The 19,644-nt window shown below is 39.9% G+C and overlaps 2 protein-coding genes and 1 long non-coding RNA gene across 3 annotated transcripts; 1 reads left to right on the top strand and 2 right to left on the bottom strand.

Annotated features, from left to right (window-relative positions):
* Positions 1-1,059: 1,059 nt before the first annotated feature.
* On the bottom strand, positions 1,060-3,130 carry LOC129751457 (uncharacterized). Its single transcript, XM_055746990.1, has 3 exons — positions 2,741-3,130; positions 2,539-2,683; positions 1,060-2,477 (listed from the first exon to the last, which is right to left on the bottom strand). The coding sequence occupies exons 2-3, from the start codon at positions 2,544-2,546 to the stop codon at positions 2,015-2,017; spliced, it is 471 nt and encodes a 156-aa protein (XP_055602965.1). The 5' UTR covers positions 2,547-2,683; positions 2,741-3,130; the 3' UTR covers positions 1,060-2,014.
* Positions 3,131-4,420: 1,290 nt separating this feature from the next.
* Positions 4,421-5,223, bottom strand: LOC129751493 (uncharacterized). The gene is made up of 2 exons (XR_008738728.1): positions 4,852-5,223; positions 4,421-4,782 (listed from the first exon to the last, which is right to left on the bottom strand). It is a non-coding gene; the product is annotated as an uncharacterized LOC129751493 (long non-coding RNA).
* A 3,623-nt stretch (positions 5,224-8,846) lies between these two features.
* Positions 8,847-10,098, top strand: LOC129751444 (beta-lactamase-like protein 2 homolog). Its single transcript, XM_055746957.1, has 4 exons — positions 8,847-9,023; positions 9,092-9,258; positions 9,357-9,673; positions 9,732-10,098. The coding sequence occupies exons 1-4, from the start codon at positions 8,905-8,907 to the stop codon at positions 9,990-9,992; spliced, it is 864 nt and encodes a 287-aa protein (XP_055602932.1). The 5' UTR covers positions 8,847-8,904; the 3' UTR covers positions 9,993-10,098.
* Positions 10,099-19,644: the final 9,546 nt, after the last annotated feature.

Genomic DNA, 19,644 nt, shown 5'->3' with positions numbered 1-19,644 from the left:
CTTTTTCCCTCCAATAAAGATAAATTAATATTTCATACTTTGTTTTGACTTCAAATTTATTTTAAATGTACCATGTTTTTTCTATCACATGTCTGCAGGCAACGGCCATCATCTGCTTGACGAAATTGCTATGCTCCTGGTAGTAGCTGATCAGATCTTCTTTTCTTGGCTATCGTCTATTTCTGTATTCGTACTGCCTACACTGTAAATTTTTGCCTCGATTTCCAGCAAAAAAAATTGCTGGAAACGTTCAGCAATCCAAATTTTTGCTGGAAACCAGCAATCGATTTTCGAATTGCTGGATTTTTCAGCATTCGGTTATGTGCTTGTCATTTTTGCTGAAAAATCAGCAATCGGTTTTCAAATTGCTGGACTTTCCAGCAATTGATCTAGTTTGCTGGAAAATCAGTAACCGAGTTGTCAATTTGAAGTTTGTTTTTGTTTCGTACGCTGAAGTAAGGTGAGATTCTACTTTACGAATTTAGGTTAAATTAATATAATTATTTTATTTTCCTCTATATTCTAGCAACCAGGCATCAAGTCAAGGGTAAGTTTTTATTGTACAGGTAGATATTCCATAGAAGATACTAATCGAAACTATTTTTACAGGTGGCGGATGATCAAAACTGCGGCACAAAGCGGCCACCCCAGAGCCGGTTTTAGAAAGTTGTAAAAAAAAATTATTTTTTTTAAATAAATAAATCCCTTATTGAAAATGGGAGAAAATAATAATTTTTATTGCTTATTATATGCACAGCCAATATTAAACTGTAATTTTGAATTGAAATATAAATTTCATACTAAATACTGCCGGTTGTGTTGAAAGAAATAGCTGGTTTCCAGCAATCTGGATTGCTGATTTTCCAGCAATTTGAATTGCTGGAAACCAGCATTAACGTTTGCTGTTTTTTCCAGCAATTGAAATTGCTGGAAATTTTGCTGGAAAGTCAGCGGGACAAAAACCAGCAAAATTTTGCTGGTTTCCAGCAAAAAAAAATTTGCTGTGTACACAGCAATTTTTTTTTGCTGGAAACCAGCAAAATTTTGCTGGTTTTTGTCCCGCTGACTTTCCAGCAATATTTCCAGCAATATCAATTGCTGGAAAAATCAGCAAACATCAATGCTGGTTTCCAGCAATTCAAATTGCTGGAAATCAGCAATCCAGATTGCTGGAAATCAGCTATTTCTATCAAAACATTCGGCTGTATTTGGTATCAAATTTATATTTCAATTCGAATTTAAATATTGAAACTGGCTGTGCGCATGATAAGTAACAAAAAACATTTATTTTCTTCCATTTTTTTTATTATGAATTAAATAAATTAGCAGAGACATATGTTTTGTCAATATACCAACACCGCCTCCGGGGTGGCAGCTTTGTGACAATGTGATAATCATTCGCCACCTGAAATAGAGATTTGATTAATACCTTTCATGAATCCAATAAATCTATTTCCAATACAAACTTACCCTTGACTTGATGTTTGGTTGCTAGAATATAGAGGAAAATAAAAAAAAATGGTATTAACATAAACAAAATTCGTGAAAAAGAGTCTCACCTTGCTTCAGCGTACGAAAACAAACAGACTCCAATTTGACAACTCGATTGCTGATTTTCCAGCAAACTAGACCAATTGCTGGAAAGTCCAGCAATTTGAAAACCGATTGCTGATTTTCCAGCAAAAATGACAAGAACACAACCGAATGCTGAAAAATCCAGCAATAAGAAAATCGATTGCTGGTTTCCAGCAAAAATTTGGATTGCTGAACGTTTCCAGCAATTTTTTTTGCTGGAAATCGAAGCAAAAATTTACAGTGTATCGTATGGGTCAGATTAGTCTAATCAAATCACTGGCAATAAATGCAATGTATTTCTGAAGTACATAAGGCAGCTCGGCCTTCGAATGTTTGTTTTGTTTGTGCATACGGCTCGACTTGTCGTTCGATCCAAGTGATGCGGATCACTCTGAACCAGTGGTCCAGTGGGACGAGGTATTTTGGTCGCAGGTTGACACTAATTGAGCGTAATTACGCCCAGCAACAATTGGGTGCCCGCATTGGTCAGCGTTCTTAGTTGAACTTTACGAACATTCTGCGGAGGCGTCAGAAATCTTGGAACGGAATTCACAAAGTGCATTCCCAGCAGCAAGCTACGCAGCGTACTTGAAATTTGAAAAACATCCTTCACGATTTTGGTAGCCATCAGATCCTCAAGTGACGTGCTGACCTTTTCCGAACGCTCGTGTAACAGTGTGCTTACCCGCGCTGTCAATTTCACAATGAAATTAAGTCTAGTTCCGGCGATCTCGACGAAGATATACTGCTGGAGGCCCGAAATACTGAACCGATCGTGAAGGGCACCTGCGTGTAAGTGACACTGGCATCCGAAGGGAATTCCGGGAAAGCTCGGCTCAATTTCGGCAATCAGCGCAACGGTTTCGATAACAGATAAAAAAATGTTGGAGCTCTGTTTCGTTCTAAAATAAAAACACAAAAACAATTAGGACTAACAAAAAGACAATCAACTCTAAAACTTACATCTTCATCCAGTTCTCCGATGTCTAACATTTCCAGTTGCTGATCGAAACCATACTGAAACACTTCTGATGTCCGCCTTGGTACTGCTGGTCTCGTCCGATGTAGACCGCAACAGGGTGAATTTGATTTTCAGAAGCTCAAGTATCTATGGCGATATGAAAGGTTATTATTGGAGGTTGCGAAAAGTAAAACTAGTGCCCACCGATTTTGGGTCCGATGTTCTGCTAGTTCGATCCGTCCAGCCGGAACCGACCATCAGGGCCATACACTTTCCTCGATATTTATATTCGTCCTCGACAGATTACAAAGGCGGCAATAATACGGAGTAGAAAAACAGTAACTGTTGTTTGTTGTATTAAAAACAAAAAAAATAGATTTGGATCAAGTTGATGGTGACGTCATATAAAACACCACTACCAAGGCACGACTGTTTCGTTATACTTTTCATTAATTTCCTTTGATACGAAACGTAAACAATGTAATAGGCTGTCAAAATTTTAGCTTCCGTCCCCACTTCTTCACCGCGCCTACTTTGTGTCAAAGTTGTTCCACCCTAGATTTAAACACGCTGGGTGTTTACCTTTTTCAAAACAAAAACAAAAAGCTACCCACCACCCAACCTGTATAAATTTCTAGAAAGGTGGCGCAGATCACTATGAAAACATAAACAAAGCCTACGTCACTACTGACGGTGTTAATATTTCCTAGGCAACAGCAGTTGGCGGGTTGTTATGAAAATTTTCCACAGTCCCAAAATCTGGTCAAAATTCTTTGAGTTTTTTAGTTTGTCTGTAAATTGCTGTGAATTTCTGTAAATGTGCAGCCAGTCTGTAGCAGTCTCTCCGGAAAGAGATCACCGGATACGATACCAAGGTGAATTTCCTGAGTGATCCCAAGAACTGTGTCCTAACGGTCCCAACTAGACAAGATGCTTCCAGCTTTTGTTACCGACGATCTGTGTTTTTGTACACCGGCAGATTCTAACTCGGAACTGAGTTTTGTTTTTCAGCAAGGGCTGCTCTTGTCGATATGTGTAGGTCAGACGAACAGGTAAGAATTTTCGAAACATTAATATTAATAATTGTTTTTGAATTTGTAGTTTTAAACCATTCTCTGCCTGGATAATGATGTCGAACATTGCCGAACTGGTAGAGTCCCCACGGGAAACAACTCCACAACCAGAACAGGTACTTCCGGTGGATGTTGTAATAGATGAATGTTTCGTTTGGATTATCAGAAACTGGAAAAACCGCAGACAGTTGTGTCAACCGAGGTATCGTTCAGAGGGAGTATCTGGAATCTGATGGGAAGAATATTCCGAAGTATCCGTGGATCTACGTTAGAAGATCCGGCTTGGTCCGGTTCTGTTTAGTCTAGCCGAATCGAATTCAACAAAAGCATTAGATCGTACTCTAGCTTCGGCAGGCACAAGGCAGATAAGATGTTGGAGAGTAAGCTTCCAAAGTACAACCTATCGTTCTAAGCCTACATCGAAAGTTAAATCACACATTCAGCTCAGTTTTGTCATGAATGAACAAATTGGCGTTTGAACGAAATGTGATGGAATTATATATTGCTATGAGATTTTGTATATTTCGTATTGTGGGAATTAAAAAATACAATATTAGTTTTTCTTATTTCAGATTATCCAGATTCTTCCACGGCCCTGATATGAGTTGTAAATCATGTTTAGATTTACTTTTTTAATTGGCGCTCTATGAACCTTAGGAAACTATTTGTAGAATAGTCTTTTCATACTTCAGTTTTTACAGTTCTTAAAAGTCACAGTCATTTTTTCATTGTGTGGATTTCATTGAGTGTCTTTGAGTAGAACAGGAAACTCTTTTGTACTCTGAATGATCATTCGTATTTAAAAAATTCCTTAAAAGTTATTTCTATTTCATTACTTTATTCAATAACTGTTTGTGTAATCAACTACCATCGTTAAGCTTTGGTCACATTATTTTTCACGATAAATGCTCCGATACGCTTTCCGGCAGCAGAAAAACGATGTTTTGTCTTTATATCGAATTAATCAACGAAAGCCAACTTGGAACTAATAGCGAATGCACCATGCACAAAAAGCGTAATAGAAAATCCCCGGAAATCCTTGAAATAAATCGCCACCAATCTTGGGAGGATTTTTCTCAGCCACAATTGCATCCATCACATTTGCAACAGGTTCCACAGCTTTTCCTCAGGTCAGAGATGGCTGCATCGCCCTAGGAATTATCAGACTGGATCCTGTAAAACGTGCAAAATGGAAACATACGTTGTCAGTTTCAAAATTATACATGAGGTTCGTTCACTTACCTGACACTTACTGGATTTCGGTGTACTCGATCTAGGTTTGTCACGAGCCTGGAAATTGTGGCTCCGCGCACGTTGATACTGTCCTAGCGAAAAAAGGGATGCTAACAATAGTAAACTGACATTTCGTCCCGGTGTGATAGTTTTGTTGGCGGTAGCACTTGTAGACAGCGGGAGTTCCGTTCCCAAATATGATAGATCCATGGCATATTTTTAGCGGTCCCGATAGTTTAAGCACCAAATATAGTTTGAAGTTTCGAAACCGAACCGAATGAAAAAAGGACGTTTTCTCACTTGTCGAATGTTTGTTCGGTAACCAGAATAACAAGCAGCCGCCTTTGTCAATATTTGCGTCGGCAGTGACGTCACCCATTGTCTTGGTTACAACACGCAAAATATCGAAAACTTACCGAGTAAGTTATTTTGACGCAACAGAGAGTTTTTTTATGTTTTCTTTCTCTTGCATACTTTTCGTTTATTATTTTGTATGCAACTCAAAAGATTTTTTAATAAAAGTTTTGCGTGAGTACTTTTTTGCCAGCCATTTTTTTTTTTACGGACCGAAACAACACGGGAAAGTTTCAACGCGTTTCATTTAAGCTAGAAAAAACTAATTTTTTACCTAAAATCGCTATCCGATACAAGTTAAAATCACAAGTGCATATTATATCGGCCCTACCGGTCGACGGAAGGCATTCCTTTTCATGGATGCTGCAGCGATGGTTCCATTCCTCTAGTCGGAGTCAGACCGCCAGGTGCTGGAGCAACAATGGGAAGAGCCAGTCACCAGATCCCGGCACCATATTACCGGCTACAATACGATGGTGGTTCCGTCGGTCGTCAGCGATTGGACGGAAGAAAAGGCCCCTTACGAACCCCACTTTCTTAAATTTCACCTAGCAAAAATCTTGGTCAAAAGCCGGACGAATTTACACCAGCAGAAAATTGCTGTCCCAGTGTCCCTGGAAGGAGTACCGGTCCGATCAAGGTATTTGTTTCATTAGTTTACCGTAAGAACCAATTGTTTGCTAACTCCTTCCTTTTATTTACAGGAAAAGTGCTTCCACAACGTTAACACTGAGGAATCGCAATAGGTAGCCCCACTCGAGTGGTGCTTCCGCTGGTGCGATAATGATAATGATTCTTCTGGCTAGAACGCCCTTTGTATCACCGGCGCTGGTCATCGCTAGCGATTTGCTTATGCCTTTGTCCGGTAGAGAGACAGAGAGTTGGCAGAGAATTAGTCTCGTTTATTGATCCGGCCATGGCTACGACGCTGGAGGCCCTTGAAGTTCCCGAGGATAGGTGTGTTTACCTCAAGAGCTGCTGCAGCTACTGGTAAAGTGTTTTGATATTCCCAATCCTGCCCTGATTTACGATGGCACCAACGATCGACATGGTCAAGTTTCGCAAGAATTCCCAACAGGAGGGAGGACTGGAAACGCAACAAAAAAGAATACCTACAACCAGTTCAGTTTCGAGTGCTCAACGTCCTGCGGCATTGAGAAAATGGATTGACTCGGTGCTGAAAATAGTGCAGCAAAAGGTAAGTCTACCGATTTTCATGGATTTAAAAGTTGGAGTTATAATGCTATTGTTTTTTTTTCTCAGAGCGAAAGTGAGGACAATCATCGCAAATTACGTTCGCGTTTGGCTACAGCCCATCGGCTATCATCCGCTAAACCTAAGCTGCCGAAACGTTTGTCACGATCCGAAGATTTCCTCTGCCTGCTGCTTTCTATCGAAGAAAATCAGCACAATCACAAGTTCTTGTGCCTATGCTATGGAACGAGATTTCTACCACGAGAAGTATGTTTTTCTGCGCAACGCAACCGCAGAAGGGAAAGCAGGATAGTATGAACGGAATCTTCGGGGATCTACTTAATCAATTCGATGATTTGGAAATTGAAACTTGGCCCGGGCTAGACATGACTTCCTGCTCTCGAAGGATAGCAATGGCTGCGCACCTCTCCGTGGCAATGGTCAATCTGCAGCACCTCCACCTGAAGGAAACATCAACGGCGGCAGAAAAGTTTAATACCTTCTCTCGGTACCATTCGAAGATTACTTTAATTGTTTTTTTTAAATAATTTGTAGCTTGCAATTAATTTATTATTTAAAAAACTATAAATAAAGACATTAGATTAGAATACCTGCTCATTACTTCAATCAATTCGAAAAAAAAAATCGCTATTTTTAATGATTTTTCGTTTCTACGCACCGGCAAGAAAATATCAAAAAACTTTGTAGTGAGTAAAGTGCACTAAACTTAACGTTGAGTCAAATACGCTAAACTCAAAGTTCAGTTTAGTGCATTAAACTTAACATTAAGTCCCTGCACTTTTTGTCGGAGATGCGTACAAAAAAGGGCCGGTTGAGTTTTTTATTTTTGCCGTGAATGTTTACGAGAAAAAAACTTTACCACTACGTTTGCATAGCTCCTATCTCACCACCTCTGTATGTACCTCATTGCCCACCACCATCTGTCTCAGGAAATGCTCTACACTCAGAATAAAAACAACCCAAAATTAAGAACGGCCCCGCATCAAAACAAAGTTCAGCGTTCGTTCTTAATTTTGGGTTGCTGTCAACAGCTCAAAATAAAAGTTCGCTGCTTGAACTGATTGCCCCAAATTATTTTTGCCTTCGTTTTCAGCCATTGTTGTCATATTCAGCAAGGAGCGCATCGTGAAATTGTGATTTTATGGTAAGATAAATTGTGAAATATGCTTTATTGATTCTTGCAACAATCAACTTGCACTTCCAGGAGCGATAATATTCTTCAAGAACTTCCCTTCGACGTATACTTTTTGAAATCAAAAAAGAGTGGAACGACATCCGGATCTGCCTCCAGTGAATTGGGAATAATTCAACAAAACCCATACCGAAAGCGAAAAAGGTATTTAAACATAGACCACTGCAATTCAACAACATGGGCAAACAGTTGGAACGAATGCTCAAAGAGCAAGCCGGAACAACGGAAGAAATAATCGTAAAATTGATTTCAGATATTTCTGGTTTCGAAAATCGGAGCACTTCCTAAAATAATGGTTTTCTGGATTATTGGTAAGATGGATTAAAATATTCTTATTGATTTTTCAAGTAATTAACGCCGTGTATTGTCTTCAGGACAACCCTCTCGTCGAAAGACTTTTTTCTATAGATGTAACATCCGGATCTGCCTCGAGTGGATTTGAGACAATCTCACGCAAGGATTATCTTGCCAAGCAGTGTGCTAGGTGGCTTAGCAAACATGTCTGGGCAGAGATTCTTTTATTCCCGAACACGTCGCGTGGAAGGTTATGGGCCTTCTAATCTTGAAACCCAACTCGGCAAAGTTGTTCCTGTTAGCTGTTAGGTTAGGTCAGAATTTTCCATATTGTGAACGTTTTTACAACCTTTTTTTATTCAATTAACAGATTGTCCTAGATGACGACAGGCCAGATGTATCGATGGGCTGGTAGAAGGCCTCCATATGAAGCCAACAAATGGACTTTTTTTTTATCAATTCCGTTCCGTAGCTTTCCGGATATCAGCTCTGCTAGCTTCATCATCTGTAGCTGTTATTCCGGTTCCATGCCAAAGCAGTCTGTACGTGATTAGAGCCCCCGGATTAAACAAGATTGGAGTTATTCGGTTCTAAGGAAAGTAATTTTGCCCAATTTTCAATGAAAGAGATAGTAAATATGATAAAAAATAGCTCACTTTTATTATTAAAGATTTGTATGCCCTTTTTATAAGTTTGACTAGCTCAAGCAACAAAAATAAAAACCCTGCCGAATGACAGTACCCCAAAATTAAGTTGCGAGAATGACGTTTATTCTCAAGTTTGAGAAAACCCCTCCAAACTTATTTTCGTCGGGAGCCAGTTTCATCCGATTTTGCGGCATTACAACTTGGTTTTGGGTTGTAGCGGCTTAGAGTGTATATGGCGGAATGGCGATTTGGCATATGAGATCACCATACTAGAGCCATCATGGCCCATGGGATGCATCCTTTGCAGTCGGAGCATACGTCATCGTGAATCGACCTACAACTCCGAAGTGAATAAGCGCTATGGCTACGATTTCGGCTGTGACGAAAATTTCTCCCAAATTAATTCGTATTCTCGGGTGCAATCCTGGACCTATGACTCTGCAAGGGACTAATACCTACATTATCGGTTCTGGCAAAAGGTAGCCCAATATTTTTTTCAATTGTGTTCTCATATCATTAATGCTAATATTGTTTTTCTACGATTCAGACGAATTCTTTTGGATACAGGAGATAAAGGCGTAACGAACTACATTGATAATCTCAAGAAAGTGATCATTGATGAACGCATTTTGATCAACGACATTATTGTTTCTCATTGGCATCATGATCATGTGGGTGGAGTAGATGATGTTCTGGATATTCTTGAAAATAAAGGTAAGATTTTAATAGTAAGTATGTAATGCGATTGCGTATTTTGTTTAATGTTAGAACTGGAAAAATAATCCACTTAAAATTTATTACATTTTTTCTAGACTCCTGTCGTGTATGGAAATACATTCGTACCGATGATGCAGAACCTGTTATCAAAAATTCCTCTTTCTGCTTCCTTGAGAATGGCCAAAAGTTTGAGCTCGATGGAACGACAATAGAAGTTATTCATACTCCAGGTCATACAACCGATCACATAGTGTTATTCATACATGATGACCAATCGCTCTTTAGTGCCGATTGTATTCTCGGAGAAGGAACAGCTGTATTTGAGGATCTTTATCACTACATGGAAAGTTTAAAAGTTATTCAAAGTTTGAACCCCATTGTTATTTATCCTGGCCATGGAAATATAATCAATGTAGGTTGTTCAATTAGTTTTTTTAATGTCATTTAAAAAAATTTGAATTATTCGACAGGATCCTAGCGAGCGGATTGTAAATTATATTTCTCACCGAAACCAGAGAGAAACTCAAATACTCCAAGTTTTTAAAACTAATCCAGCAACATGTTTCAACGAAATGGACATTGTCGAACTGATTTATACAGAAATACCCGAAGAACTATGGAAAGCCGCAGCTTACAACGTTAGCCATCATTTGAGTAAACTAATGAAGGAGGGCAAATTATTTCAAGAAAATGGAAATTGGAAACTTGCAACACCTTCTACAGTGTTGTAGTAATATTAAGATCAAACTCAACTTATGATTTTAGCCACTTGCAATATGTATATATTGAATTGTAAATAAAAGTAATGCGATTTTTTAAAATCCCAAAAAAAAAGTAACGCGATTCATATTAGTTAAATTGTTGAAATTGAATGATTGAGATTCGCGCCACTTGCAGCAATCAAAGTTACGTATCTGAACACTGAACCCAAATTCACACTTAAAATACACTTGAGAATTCTCTAAAAAGTAAGGGACGAGTGAATTTCTTCCTTTTTTCCATGGGCGATGGGCGCGCTCGCAATCCCAGTATACGATTTCTCGTGTGTTAAATAGAGAAAGCAATAGCCTTCACTCCGATTAGCTGTCATTCTTACGGAAATCTGTGTAGAAGAGAAGAGCAAACTTTATTCTTTTTAGCAGACCCAATCCCAATTGTCTCTTAATCAAGGTTTTTTGATATATATGCTTTTGTCGCAGACACCAGATACCCAGACTGATCAGAGGCGCTTGAATCCATACAACTACAAGTCGCCCAGAATCATACGCCATCTGACGGGGCATCGTGAAACTACTGCGCTTCATCAAGAAAAAAAAATTATACACTTGATAATTAACAAGCCAAATGAAAATCGTCTTGATTGAATCACCTATTAGTATTTGAAATTCTATCTCAAATATTTTCATCATCGGTTTTGTCTTCAATGTTAATTGTTTAGTTTAATTTACTGTATCATAATAAGAGATGAATGTTATACAAACAATGACTGTTGATCGATTGAGTTAAAAAAAAAATACCAACGCAACGTTATAGCGATCCTTAGTTCAGAGCCAATTAATTTTGAGATTCAGTTTTGAATTCAAAATCAATTTATCCGGCTGAGTAACAGTATGAAAATTATAATGTCTGTTATAAATAATTCATTGAATTCGGAATTGTTCGTCTTAATCTGAAAGATTGACTGCGACCTGGGGGAGGAAGACTGAAATTCGCTGTATCGTTTTCTTTATCGTTTTTTTACTGTTCGTCAAAAAGCCAACAATTGTTGAAAAGATTTGTAATCGTTCAAATTTTAACTTTAAATGATCCGTTTCGTGTAGCGAGTCATGTAAATCAGTTGTTTAGGTGCTAAATTTAAGTCTTCTGAGTTGATCGCTGCTGATTCAAAAGTAAACATCGAAATCGAATACACCATGGTTAAGTGTACACTTAAGTTATTGAAAACACTGAACATCTCTTATTTTCCTGCTCAAAACACAGCCAAACAAGACTAAAATATGGATTAAGGCTGCCACACAATACCGCGTCGGACGTCGCGTCGAGCCAGCTGTCAACGCCGTTGTTGAGTACTAAAACGCTGACGCGACGCACTCTACAATTTTCGCACCACAATACAGCGTCTACTGACAGGGCTGACAGAGAAATTTTGAGGCAAATCTCGGCAAACTCCAACACAAAATGTTTCATTGAATTTATTTTTATTTTTGAAAAACGGGATCATAAAATCAAGCTCATATTTATAATTAATCCTTTATTATTTCATCATTATGTCAAATGTATTTGAATGTTAGAAATAAATTTCAATTACGTTATTCAACAAATTTGTATAATCGAGAAGACAAAATGACAATGATATTATTTTCGATTCCATTTGTGTCAAACATTGACGAAAAACATTAAAAAGGAATAGTTCAAACCTTTTTGACGCGCTAACATTTTGAATTATTTCAAAACCAAAACGTCGACGCTGGAGAACGCTGCCGTTTAGAACAAGTTTAGCGTTTTAGTACAATGACTTAACTGACGCGACGCACCATTGTGGTGACTCAAACGGAAAATGGCATCCCCAAAATCAACTGTCAACGCGACGCGACGACGGACGCGCTATTGTGCGGCCGCCTTTAGACAAATACAGCAATATCGGACAGATATTTGCTACAAAAAACTCTGATTTGTTCAAAAATGTAGTAAGCTTTCTAAAAGATTCCAAACTCGACATTTAATGTTATAAGTAATTAAATCGTTCTCCGTCTCTATATGACAAAAAAAGTCGACGCTGTTATAACTCTAAATCAGATGTTCAGCTTTCTCACTTTATCGCCCATCGATGAGATCGATATTTGTAGTGACGTGATTCTTGCTATTAAAATATGCACCCATGTGATATGTTACGCAAGGACCGGGAACGGGGAGATATAAGTTAGCGTGTTGACGACCGGTTGCGTTTTCCGTAGCGAGCTAAAGATTAATAAATAAAACCATTCACTCGGCGTCAGTCACCGCGTTCGGACGTTTTCAAGTTTTGCTCCTACTCGCTCGATTGTATCTTGCCAAGTGTCACAATCACGGACATCTAAATCACACCTTACTCGTAGTACCGATATCTTTTGTGCCGATATAAAAGGAAAAAACCGAATTTAGTGGACATCAATTTCAAGGATGGTGGATCCCAATCCACCTTGGGGCCACAAAACCCCTACATCCAAACAAAATTATGGACGATCTCTTCCCACCTGGATGGATCCTAAAGGATTGCACGGTGAAGTTCAGTTCCTGATCCTAAGTGCCCAAGAAAACTTCAAACTACCCAGCAACCCTTTTGTTGTTTCCAAATCCATCGACCGAGTGGTCGGGAGGATTTACGGAGCAAACCCCATTAACAACGGAGAAGCTTATCTGCTGAAAATCAGAAGCATTGAACAGGCCAATAACTTGCAAGGATTAACGGAACTGATCGACGGAACGAAAATTGTCATCGCACCCCACCCAACACTCAACACATGCCAACGGGTTGTTTCCTGTCGTGAGGCCGTCGGGCTTTCAGACGAGGAAATCCAGGAAAACCTAGCCGACCAGGGCGTTACTAAAGTTTATCGTTTCATAAAGAAAATCGACGGCAAATCTATTCCTACAAATTCCATGGTCCTGACCATAAAAGGAACTGTAGCACCAGACTTCATCTACTTCGGGTACATTCGCACTCCTACCCGACCATACTATCCGAGACCACTCATCTGCCTGAAATGCGGAAAGTTTGGTCATTCGAAGCTGAGATGTCAACAACCTGTGAAGTGCTTGAACTGTGGGGAATCTCCTTCCCATGAAGACTGCTCCAAAGAACCACACTGTCTGAACTGTGATGGGCCCCACCCTACTATGAGCCGCTCCTGTCCAGTTCAGAAAGAGGAACAGGAAATAGTCAAGATCCGTGTAGACTTGGGAATACCACAAGGAGCCGCGGTCAAAGAATTCCGGAAACGTCAAAAGGTTGGCCAAACAACTAGCAATATCCAGCAACGTCTCTCAAATCCTGCAGAAGAAGAAAAGGCAAAAGACCTAAGAATTTTACAACTTGAACAACAAATACATAAACTCACAACGCAACTCCAACAACTGTTAGCTGTACCAGAACAGGAATCAACCACCGAAACAGAAACTGACAACTCAGAAACCACTACCATCACCTGCAGCAGCCAAGACTCCAAAACAACCAAACGCAGCCGACGCAACCGTAGGTCCAAAGATGACAAACCTGCCAAAAGAAATTCAACTCCGAAGAAACAGTGCCTTGAATCCGACTCCAAACCAGGCCCATCCAAACCTTGCAACACCCAATCCCCCATTCAACAACAGACCGGTAAGTCCGTTCCAATTAATTCCACCTAATTATGGCTTTCAACTTCAACGATACATATAATATAAGTTCATCGATAAACACCAACTGTCCCAACAACAATAGACCGGTTCCTTCTCCTACCCATAAGAACAAAATATGCTTTGCAATTCAATGGAATCTCTATGGCCTAAGGGCACGCTTATCAGAGCTTCAAATGATTACAACCCAGTACTCCCCAATCATAATTGCTTTGCAAGAAACTTTAGCGCCATCACACGCCATTCCATCAACCTACATAAAAGGATATCACCTAAATCTTCATCACCAACCAGGCCTACAAGGCGCTGGAATTGCCATCAAAATTGGATTCCCTTTCGTTCACCTGCCCATCAATTCATCACTTAATGTAGTTGCCATACGTCTTAACTCTCCTATCGAGATTTCAATCGTTTCACTCTATATCTCTCCCAAAGTGTCATATCAAGAATTCAGAAACCAATTAGAAGATATATTGAGTCAAGTACCCGCACCTGTCCTCCTTCTGGGTGACTTCAATGCTCACTCTACAGAATGGGGTTGTTCCCACACCGACCGAAAAGGATCGTTACTTGAAGTGTAACCGTTTGTTACTTGTACATAAAAATAATGTGTCTCCGACACTTTTTCTAAATCGACTACATCCCTGGTAAGGGGTTCTCACTAACTCTCATCGAGAGACGTCAAAACAATCGCCACTCAGGGGTTCGTCCCATTTTACCTCCCATCCCTCTCACTACGCGGCTACTCTCTCCCGAGAGATACCCATGGGCGCGGATGAACAGGCTTTTGTTATTGCGAGGAAGTGTTATCACCCAATCAACGTCGCACACGTCAGTTCCGTTTGATGACGTGCTTATATATTGGTGTGACGGTCGGATGAACTTTATGTAATTCGAGGTGGTGAAGATTCGGCCTAGCAAGTGCAGAGTCTTTCTGTCCGTGAACGCCTTAGGGCAAAGAAGTGCGCGTCGTGTTCTTAACGTAAAAAGTACGAATTTTGTGTAAAGTGGTGCAACAAATTCTAAATATTTTACTAAAATTACAGGGTTAAAAACGGAGATACGTCTACAAGTTAAAAAAGGACGTTACAAACAAATAGTTAAAAGTGGCTAAAACTACAAATATGAACGTTTATTAAAACACTAAAAAAGTAGTACGTACCGAACTTTGAAAATGTTACATGTATGAATCGTGAAACTTAAATGTCTTTTTTATGTAACAGGCTACAATCACAGCTTCATTGTTAAAACGACTACAAAAACGAAAAATATTAAAACTTATAGTGCGCAAAAAGGTAAAAGTTATAAACTTTGTACGAAACATGTTAAAAACACGTGGTTATGTTTATTATAATAAACTAAGGTTATTGTTTGTTTAAAATAGCTTAAAATCACGTAAAACAACAACGGCGGAAAACAAATAACAAGTTAAAAACAGTTTACGAAGAAAAAGGTAAAATTTATAAAATGTTTGTATATATATTTATGAAAATTGTTAAAAATAGTTATAAAAAGAACATGCGGTTAAAAAAACATTGCATCACAGGTGTAGTAATTTCTTTGGTTAGGTCCAGAGGACCTTTTTCTTTTTAATTTTCATCCTACAAGCTTCGGATCGACCTCGTGGCAGCGGTTGTGGGCCGAACCAACACCAACAACAAAAATACGACAGAAATACGGACAGAAAATATCTTCGACCCGGTGGACATAACTTCAACCGATTCCACCTGACAACCACGCTGACTCCGGCCTGCATCATCTCGATTCAACACCATTTCGGGACGCCGAAACTGGTGAGAATCCGCTAGAGTAGCTGCCCGCTTCGAGGAGAAAGAATTTCCGGAGTTTTATGCAACTCGAAGAATACGAAAACTACACCGAAATCGCAAGTATACACCTAAAAGTGATGTACAGTTCAGGGCTTGTACAGCCAATAAATAACCGCCTTGTATTTTGTAAAACTTTAACCCTGTTGCAGTGATTATTTAGTTGGAGTTGTTTCCACTTTTTGCTTTGATTTTCCTTCGTTTATGCTACGTTGTCCCATGCCTCCCCCTGATACGTTCCGAGAAAGATTTTGCACTTTGGTCATCCATACAAAAATAGTCTCCGAAAAACGGTTGGTGACATGCGAGGTACCACTCGCTTTTTATAACAGGGTTTGTTTGTTGCGCTTTTGGACATCTCTATTTTGGGTGCTCTTGCAGTACTCAAGAGGGAGTAGCCCGTGGTGATTCCTGATTACGACCCTGAGTTCCACCAATTCCACCCACAAATCCCAAAATATAACAAACCACCCACCCGCTGAGCAACCGCGAGTTACAATTGGCGCCCGCAAAAAAAAAAAATCAAATTTTTCACGACGGTTACATCTTCCCAAACCCCGGGAGGAAGGAATAAAAACAGTTCCTGTTTAGACTTTCAAAACGTTCTCCAAACGATCGAATATTCGATTTATGAAAATATGTTTGCTGACAATTTGTTGCACGAGTCTAGTTTTTCTGACTGAAAGTTTATTACAATTAATTAACGACATCGTTGATTGAATTGTTATCATATTAGAACATTTTTATGAGTTAGGGTTTAGAAGGTTGAAGGCAAAGAGAAGCTTTCACGTCCCTCTTCTATTCTAAGAAAACTCGATATTTACCCGATTTATTATATTATTGCATTATTAACAGAAACGAACCCAAATTTGATTTTCGAAATGGATTTAGAAATTGAGAATTTATACCGAAATATGATGGTTCATCATTTAGATAGGGAGGAGATAATGTATGAACTAATTATCCGAGCAGTAGAGTGCACTGAAAGGGATTCCAAAGCAGCTTTGATGAGACGTCTCAAAGATCGTCTTAAAACAGAAAGAAACGAAACGAATCCGGATATAGATGTCACTCGTTCGAACCAAAGCGTTGACGAAGAGATTACGCGAATTGACAGAGAAGTTAAAAATTTAATCGATTTGTTAGAATGTAGAATACCTTTTGATGGTATCCGAGATACCCTCAGAACCAGGCTAGCACATTATTATGTGAGATGCACTAGAGTTCTGGAAATAGCGGAAGTAGAGGCCGATTTGAAAGATCTAGACCGGCTTCAAGCTTCAATTAGAGAGAACATTATTTCTTTTTTTTCACCGTTCGCATCACTCCAGAAAGCACAATCAGTTTTGATGGCTAACATTGCGAGCTCGTTAGCAGAATTGACTCTAGCACAAAACGCTAAGTCAAAACCCAAGAGAAAAGTACACAGCAAGAAAAAGAATAATGCTGAAACGGAACCGGAAAATACTGAAAATGAATGTTTAGGGGATCGGGAAACTGAAATTGAAAGCTCGGAAGAGGAAGGAGCGATTGGTTTTAGTATTAGGGGCGAAAAATCACCAGCTCCACCGCGAATTCTAAAATCCGTTAGCAATAAACCGCGAATTCAAAAAACCGTTAGAAACGTGTCGCGAAACCGGGTATCGGATTCCGAGGAAAACGAACAATTTGTAAACCGATTATCACTACGAACGAAAACCAAAAACCTACCTTCCCTTCTCGATAGTTCCGATTTTCACAATACGGATTCAGAATCGGATTCTGACACTAGACCTATCCAACCTCGACGCCGCGAAGAGAGATCGCCGCAGCAGTTTTACCGTTCGCGTAGAGGCCGGCCAGTTTCCGATTGGAATCTCTGGTACGACGGCAAGGATAACGGCCAAGGCTTGATGGGTTTCTTGCGTGAAGTTGAGTTTACCGCGGATTCCGAAAACGTTTCTCGACAAGAGCTTTTCAGATCAGCTATTAACCTCTTTCGAGGCCCCGCGAAAACGTGGTTCATGTCCGGGATTGAAAATGAGGAGTTTACTTCATGGAAGCAATTGGTCCGCGAAATTAAGAACGAGTTTCTTTCTCCCGATCACGATCACGCGAGTGAAATGCGCGCAATTGCGAGAAAGCAGGGTCCGAAAGAAAAGTTTCAAAACTATCTTACTGAAATGATCAAAATTTTCAACGGTTTTACTAAACGCCTCACGGAGAAAAGAAAATTTCAAATTATCTTTCGAAACATGCGATCCGACTACCGGGGATACGCAATCGCGTCCAAGATTGACAATCTTGCCGATCTCAAAACGTTTGGTCGACAGTTAGACGCGACGTTTTGGTATAAATTTCAAACGGTCGATGAAAACCCGCGAATGCGTAACCAAGTTAATGAAATTTGTTCCGGGACGAAACCAAAAACGCGAATCGAATCAGAAAAATATCAAAAGTCTCGCTATTTTTATGGTAATTCTAAAATTGACTCCGGAAATGAAGAAATGAAGCATAAAAGAGGGTATAAAGATACAAACAAGACAGCTCAGGAAACATCCTTGAAGAAAGTTGCCACTCCTGATGGTTTGGAACTTTTACTTTCCCAATATTCTCCACTACCCGAAGGTATCTGCTACAACTGTAGGCTCAAGGGCCATCACCATAAAAATTGTAACAGGCCTTCACATGTTTTCTGCCATCGATGTGGCTTCATGAATTTCGAGACCAACAACTGCCCATTTTGTTCAAAAAATTTTCGCAAAACTGCTTGAAAGGGCAAGCAGTTTCTCAAAACCTAGAAAAACCCTTAGAAAATACTGACCATTCCATTGATTTGGTCCAATTGGGATACCAAATGGTCAATCCAACCGATTATGTCCAATCAAATCCAACAGAAGTAAACGAATTGCTCTTAAATTTCAAAAAAGATGGTCGCCCTTTTGCCAAAGTGTCGATATTAGGCTTACCGATTGTTGGTCTTCTCGATAGTGGCGCAAATAGAAGCGTGCTAGGCTCAGGTGCCGAACATGTGATCGAAACCAGTCGTCTTCAAGTCCATAAAACATCCCTAGATGTTGCAACGGCAAACGGACAATGTTTAGAAGTCTCAGGCTATGTGAATGCCCCTGTGACATTCAACGGTTTGACCAAGATGGTGAGTTTGTTGGTCATTCCCTCTCTGAAACAAAATTTGGTGCTTGGTTCCGATTTTTGGGACACATTTGGGATTGTACCCTCACTGCTTGCCACCTTAGTTGAAGAAGTTGATTGTCCACAGGAAGCACCACAGTTGTCTCGAGAACAACTATTAGAATTGGAAGAGGTGAAACAATTATTTAAAATTGCCGTTGACGACAAACTTGACGCCACCCCATTGATTTGTCATCGAATCGAGCTGACCGAAGAAGCGAAAAAGAAACCACCGGTAAGAATCAATCCGTTTCCAGTATCACCAAAGCGACAAACGCAAATTGATGCTGAACTAAACCGAATGTTGGATTGCGGGATCATTGAGAGATCTTACAGTGACTGGGCATTAAGACTGGTTCCAGTTGACAAAGCTGACGGCACTGTAAGACTCTGCATTGATGCCCGCAAACTCAACGAAGTAACAGTCAGGGATTCGTATCCACTTCCGCATGCCGACAGAATCTTGAGCCGATTAGGCCCCTGCGAATTTATCTCGACAATCGACTTATCAAAAGCCTTCTTACAAGTCCCCCTTCATCCAAAATCAAAAAAATATACAGCGTTTTCTGTATTAGGTCGCGGCTTTTTCCAATTCCGACGTATGCCCTACGGTCTAGTTAACAGTCCAGCAACGTTGGCTCGTTTAATGGACAGGGTACTTGGCGGCAGTGAGTTGGAGCCGTTTGTGTTCGTTTACCTCGATGATATCATCGTGGTAAGCGACACATTCGAGGAACACCTGACTCGACTCCGCGAAGTAGCCTCAAGATTAAACGTAGCCAACTTATCAATCAATATTACCAAGTCTAAGTTTTGTGTTTCCGAAGTTAGTTACTTGGGTTACATTCTTAGTAACCATGGATTACGGCCAAACCCTGATAGGGTCGAATCCATCGTTAACTACGAAAGGCCCAAGTCACTTCGAGCCGTGAGAAGATTTTTAGGGATGTGCAACTACTACCGAAGGTTCATAGCGAACTTCAGTGCAGTTGTACAGCCCCTAACAGATCTT

This window comes from Uranotaenia lowii, chromosome 1 (assembly GCF_029784155.1).
Source record: "Uranotaenia lowii strain MFRU-FL chromosome 1, ASM2978415v1, whole genome shotgun sequence".
In the NCBI taxonomy this organism is placed as follows: Eukaryota; Metazoa; Arthropoda; class Insecta; order Diptera; family Culicidae; genus Uranotaenia; species Uranotaenia lowii.
Note: the sequence above shows the minus strand (reverse complement) of the source record. Positions and strands in the feature narration are given on the sequence as shown.